General features: G+C 42.1%; 1 protein-coding gene across 1 annotated transcript; it reads left to right on the forward strand.

The window, feature by feature from the left end:
* The first annotated feature begins 830 nt into the window (after positions 1–830).
* On the forward strand, positions 831–1,968 carry LOC143397902 (testis-expressed protein 38-like). Its single transcript, XM_076854642.2, has 2 exons — positions 831–867; positions 1,394–1,968. Exons 1-2 carry the CDS (start codon positions 831–833, stop codon positions 1,966–1,968), a joined length of 612 nt encoding a protein of 203 aa, XP_076710757.2.
* Positions 1,969–6,815: the final 4,847 nt, after the last annotated feature.

The raw sequence follows: 6,815 nt of genomic DNA on the forward strand, positions 1-6,815 counted from the left end.
TGTCCCTGGGAACAATTTGCTTCAAATTTATCTGCTCCAGAGTTCTAGAAACCAGAAAATCAACTGAAAGAACTATTTGTATCTGAGTTGGGGAGCTGACCACCTGGGAAAATAAGGAGGTGTTCCGTGGTGGAAATGTGGTGAGTGACACTCCTGAGTGAAGCAGCAGTCTGAGCCAAAGTTTAGAGGAGAATAAGCAGGGTCTGTGGGAATCTGGCATGCCCATGGCTGAAAGGTATATGACAGGTGGGGAGGGAGACGGAGCTGGAAAGGGAAGCAGATCACATACAAGACCTGATGATGCCCAAAAAACACTTGTTGAAGAAACAAAACAGAGACGGTAGGAACCAAAGGAGGAGGTTTGGACCACATGGTTCTTCTAAGCCATTTTGTTCCCTGACAACTGGGTAAGACACTTCTTGGGGGTAGGGATGTCCAATGTTCACTGTCCTCCCTGCTTCACTCCCCACTGGAAAATGGCTCCCTAACAACTGAAAACACAAGTAGAAGCTCCTGAGGGTGTAAGGAACCTTTGCTGGGAGCTGCCTGTGAGTTCACCACACAAAGTTGGGAACAGACAATTCTATGGTGGACCAGTCTTTCATGGAAGACAACATGCTCATGAGATGTCATAAAATGGAGTCCCTTATTCCATCAACTGCCAACCACTCTACAAGCACCAGCCCAAGAATTCCTGATGCTCAGAACCCAGTGATCTCATCTTTAGAGAACAATGGGACTGGGCCTTCTGGGGACTCCCATTGGTGGGCAGAGTAGTGGGTCAGTTCACTCTTTGCAGAGCCATAGGCCTGGTAACCAGAGTGAACCTTATGGATTCACAAAAGGAGGACATGGGCCTCCCTGGTCGTAAGTACACCCCGTCCTTTTGAGTGTGAGTGACAAACTTTCAGGGAAGACCCTTTGCATGGATGGGTGGGAGGGGGGGACTGCCTGAATGGAGTGCTATTTAGTTAAGAGACAGACTCCTCTAGGAAACTAAGGACTCCTCAAAGGCAGAGACCAGGCTCTGCCCAAGCAGAAGAGATACAATTGATGTCCTTGTCCTTAGTGAGGCTTCTTGGTGTGAATGACTGCATGGGTCCTGGACTGGGAGCCAGAAGGCCTGACCTGAGTCTGGGCAGGTCTGGCCCCTCTACACCTAGTGTTCCTTATCTAAAAAAGGCTAATGGGGTCTCTTATGTGCCCTGCAAATATAGCTTTGACTGAATCAGGAAATTATTAGGCATGTCTTTGAGAAGGGTGGGAAGGAATGAGAGGATGAATGAGCCAAATCCAGGAGAGGAATGAGACACAGTTCAGGTCCCAAGCTAGAGCTCTCAGTCAGCTTGCCTTTTTTGTTTTTTTTTTTGTTTTTTTTTTTTTACTGCCTCAGCTTGGGTCCCATGGTACTTCGGATTGTTGGGGCTCTGCACCGTGATAACTGGTGGCTGTCTGCTCGTATTCCACTGGAGGAAGAACCTGCAGAGGAGACAGCGTGCCCAGCATTGGGTGGAGGTGATGAAAGCTGCCACATTTAGTTACAGCCCACTGCTGTACTGGGTCAACAAACGACGCAGATATGGCATGAAGGCCACCATCAGAATAGATCCTCCCCGGGCTCTTGCCTATACTGATATTGAACTCGAAATTCCGGATCTTCCATCGGAGCCGCACCCCCGTGAAGACAGGCGTCATGCCTTCAGAGGCAGCAGCCCTGAGGCAGAAGCCCCTGTTACCCTCCAACCTGCTCTGGTGGTCCCACAGCAGCCCTCACCTAAGGGGATGCCAGAGTGCCAGACCCCATCGCCCTTCCCGATTATCTTTCCAGAGATCCCCTCTGCCCCTCCCCTCCACACCCTGAACTTTCCTCCCATGCTATCCCACTCGGCCTCCTACCCCTTTTTCAAGGCTCCTGAAAGGCAGGTCCACTTCTATTTCCTTTCTGCACTGCCACCAGGGATGAACTGACCCAATGTGTAGACTTTTACTACAGGGTTGAAGCCTCCTCTCACTGAAAGGGAGAGTTTCAGGGGCCAGGTATTAAAAAAAGGAGTCAAAGACTGTGATCCTGATACACAGGTCATATAACCTTATAGATGTTACATAGTAAAGTTTTTTTGAAAAATCAGAGTCATTGCGTCTCATTTGCCAGTAAGAAGGCAACATCCTTCCCCAGTGTGATGGTGGCACAAGTCTCACCAATACAATGAGAACTGGAGGCTGGCTCTGAAGAGACACATTGAGCCAATAGTTGTGGATGAGCTCAATTCCCTCCAAGTATTCAATGTGTTCAAGACCCCGGGCTAGGTCCCCAAAGGCACTGCTCTTCTGCAGGATGGGAAGTAAAATTGCCACAAGAGTAACAGTTGCCAATGGCACATGGCTACAGCAGTCCACAGTGGCTATGCCACTGGCCAAGCAAGTCATCATGAGGTCAGTGAACCACACCACACTATGTGCTGACTGGGTGATACCTATGATGTATCGATTCTTAGCTGGTTTTTCTCTACATGATTTCTAACAGAACAACACTGCAAAATGGTTATTATGATTTTTCTTTTACTGATGAGGAGACAGGTTCCCAGGTTTCTTTTTTGTTATTTTCTCTGAGCCTCTTCTCCCATGTACATCTGCCCGGCATTACAGTTCCTGCTCATCCACCCCATGGTATCCCTTCCCTAATCACGTCTTCTTAAAACATCCTTGGTGAATGAATGCTTCACTGTGTGTACAGGGTCATCAGCTTGGCCTGCAGATTTGCTTACTGGAAGGGCTGGTGGTAACCACCTAATATTATATGGAGTAACACATCCAAAAAGTGTATCCTAAGATATCCATGGCTACACGAAAGTTGAGTCCCCTGTCATTCTTCTACATGGGAATATTAATAATTTTTATACTTTCTGGATAAGTTAAAAAGGAGACACAAAGATAATTATGAGATATCTGCCCCAGTTTAAAGATAAGAAAACCTGATTCTGTCCCAAAAATTTTTTCCATTTACTCTAAAAATGAGCAAAACCACTTACCATATTTCATCTAAACTTTAAATGTACATGGCCATCAGAGAAGTGCCTGTTTTGCCTATTTTGTGGTGTGTGGTGTGTGTGGTTGTGATTCTCAGAAGTTAGTAAACATGTAGCCAATTTTTTTTCTTCTCCCCCGCCCTGTGTGGGCTGAAGGGCTTACATCGAGCAACTGCAAAGAAAGCCTGATTCCTATCTATATGACCTCTAGCAATATATTTTAAGCCATTTTTTATTTTTTAAAGTTAAGTGGAAGCATTTCTTCCTTGTGTAAACATGATCTTATATTGTATCTCAAAATAAAAACAGGACTAAGCAGATCTTCTCTGGAAGAACAGGGGCAGAGGTTCACTTCTCCCTCACCTTGCCCCCTCGTCACCTTGCCCCCTTCAACTCTGCAGAGACCTAAAGCCCCTGACATACAGGTTTCACTGCTTCACACTCAAGACTCTAATTCTGAAGGTAGATTCTAGAACATTAATTTGTGCCAATGATCAGTTAGCCCCTGCTTTCAAAGGAGGAGAGAAGCCATAAACATAAATCAAAAAAGATTTTCTTTTTCTTAAAAATCAAGCGAGTGGGGGGAGGCTTTGTAACACATAGTGACAAAAAAAATGTTTTATTCAGATAAATTAAAATGGCTATCACTGATATGAAATGAAGCTCAAACTGAGTTATAAAAACCTTGAATTCACACCCTAAACTGAACCAAAATTGCTTATATGTGACCAAAATAGTTCCACTAGAACAAAAGTAGATTTGCATTACTTCATATGGGAATACTAGTTAGGTTAGGTTCATATAATAAAAAAACATGCTCTGTAAAATCTCAGGATATCCAAATGTGTTCCGGTTTGGATATGAAAGAAACAAAATCTAGTTGGTGTTGGTAAACAAGCCAATGAGATGCACAGCAAACAAAAAGCTGTCAATAAAAACTACTTGACAGGCCACTCATCCCATGGGATTCAAAATTCTCCACTGTGACCAGCAGGGCCAGCACAGGGGGGTGGAGGGTTATGTGCAGCAATGCAAAGAAAGGAAACTGCAGTAGAATGCAACACAGCCAGCAGCAGAGGAAGGGTGTCCACTCCTCAGCTTTGTTGCCTCACACCCATTCCTGGGTGCCAGGTACATTACAGCATCTTGAAGCCAGGCACTTTATTCCTCTGGGAATTCTACAGGACCTGTTGCCTCTCTGAATAATGGAGAGGCTCTTTAAGTAAACATTATGATGCCAGATTTTATATATATATAATGAGAAAGCAATGCTTTGGGAAACTAAAGAAAGAAGCAGTGGAAGCTGCCACGCAGAATAGCTAAAGGATTGCAAATGAAAGCCAAACTCAGATCACTACCCAATCTTTCTCAGAGAGCTGAGGATGTGGCAGTTGATGCTTGACTATAGCTCAACACAAGGACTAGGCTGGGTAAGTGAGGACCCCATACAGATATAAATCCCACAGATATAAATTCACAGTAAGTAATTGGTTTCTGAAGCTTGTAAGCTGGTCTTCTTAACTAGAACAAAGGAAGTTGAGATAACGACCTGTGTCTGGAGACATGATAGTTTCTCTGGCAGAGTGACAAGGGATCACAGGCCTGAGTGCAGAATGGGTGCATGTGGCAATGACCCAGCGATTCCATTCCTAGGCATATATTGGGGGAAGAAAACATATCTACAAAACCCTGCACAATAATATTCACAGCAGTATCATTCTTAATAGTCCCAATGTAGAACAATCAAATAACTCATGAATGGATAAATAAAATGGGCTATGTCCATACAATGGAATATTACTCAGCCAAAAAAGAAATGAAGTACTGCTACATGCTACAACATAAACAGACCAGGACAGCATTACACTACAAGAAGCATACCCAAGGCCACATATTATGATTTTGTTCATAGGAAATATCCCAAACCCAGAATCACTCCTAAAAGACCCTCAGTCCCATTAATCATCACTCTCACTGTCTTCTTTTATCAGCCCCCAGTAACTACTAACCTACCTTTCATCTCTATGGATTTGTCTATTTTGAACAGTTCTTATAAATTATATAAGATGTGACACTTTTGTCACAGTACAGGAACAAAATAGTGGCTCCATAAATATTTGCTGAACCAGTGGAGAAGCAGTATAGAAAGAAAGAATATATGGTCTAGGAAAAAGTCACACAATTTTAGAGGTAGGAGAAATGTCATCTAGTCCAAATATCTAATTTTTTAGGTGAGGAAATCTAGATCCCCCAAAATCCTGGACTGATTCCGGATAGTCAGACATAGAGTGACAGAAGTGAGAATTAGAACACAAAAGGTTTGATTTACAATGTAGGAGTTTTTGTAGACTAACTCCTCAAAACAAAACTTCCCTTTTTCTTTCACTTCTCTAATATGATGCAGTGATCAGTACCTCCTTAGGTGTAGGGCTTCCTTACTTGCTTGTGTCTAAACATGGATGAGACTTTTTCTGGTGTTTTAGGATGAATTTGTTTCAAGAAAAAGACCCAAATCCTTTCTCAATATAACCAGGCCCTTTCAACCTCTAGTATTTGGTTACTACTATGGTTTCTCCCTTTGAGCAGGTGTTTTGTGGTGATCTCCTACTAAAGTACAAGCTCTGCTTAATTTTGAAAGCTCACAAGCTGGCAGCCCCAGGAAGTATGACTCTAGAGCTCACTCATTCTCGAAGAATAGCTCTGACATGTATTGTATCACCTTATTCTGATTCCTTATCTAAAAACTAAAAAGATATTTCACAACTATAGACTTTAGGAACAGAACTCTAAAATGTCTTTGCTTATATAGTTGTTTGAATACTGGATCCACAAACATGTATTATTCACTCTTGTTTGATATGTTTTCTCTATGATGAGGATTAATGATCTTCTTGACAATAAATATTTCTGTGATTCTTTGAGAAAAAAAAAATTGACTCCAGCCTTACCTCACTCTATTTTATAATCATGGAACAATTACTATTTTACCCCTTCAGTTTGTGAATCCAGTACAAAGATTAACCAGCTGTTGCTTTTTTAATTGAGAAGTAAACCATCTTTCCCCCTCCATTCCATGTGAAGCAAAACCCACAATCTATTAAGTTTGTCCAAAAAAGTCATGCTTGATAGTATTAAAAAAAGAAATCATTAGTCTAAGAATTTCTATACATTTTCATCAAACTTCTAAAACCATAGTTTTCACAGGAAAATCTATCAACTGAACAATATCCAACAGATGAATTCTGAATTTCATCTAGATGACCTTTTTTACATATATATGATATGAAGGATAGCTTTGCTCAAAGGAAGTGCACATCAGAAAAAGTGGGTTCAACAGATTCGTAAACCTAGAAGGGAACAGTGATTTCCTCTAGTATAAATCTGACCCCTTCATTTGAAAGAAGAGGAAAGTGAACTTAGCAAAGGAAGGACAGACTTCTCAAGAAATAGTTGTAGAACAAGAGAATGTCCCAGCCAGACAGAAAGGAAGGAAAGGGGAGGGGAAAAGAACCTCACACTAAAACTCACACCAGATACAAATATTAATTCAAAATGATCATGGATTAAAATGTAAAACATAAACCCATAAAGAAAAGGAAAGTAAAGCTCAGCAAGGGAACTTGGTTTGCCAGAATTCACCCAGGGACTTTGACTTGTCACAGAGCTTGTTTCAATACATTATTATTCACCAGCTTAGCAAACTCCAATTGGCCCTGATCATTCTCTACTCAGGCTCATTCAGAGTAAATGGTTGCTATTCTGTTGACTGGATATTTCTTCATGGTCTTT

This window comes from Callospermophilus lateralis, chromosome 1 (assembly GCF_048772815.1).
Source record: "Callospermophilus lateralis isolate mCalLat2 chromosome 1, mCalLat2.hap1, whole genome shotgun sequence".
In the NCBI taxonomy this organism is placed as follows: Eukaryota; Metazoa; Chordata; class Mammalia; order Rodentia; family Sciuridae; genus Callospermophilus; species Callospermophilus lateralis.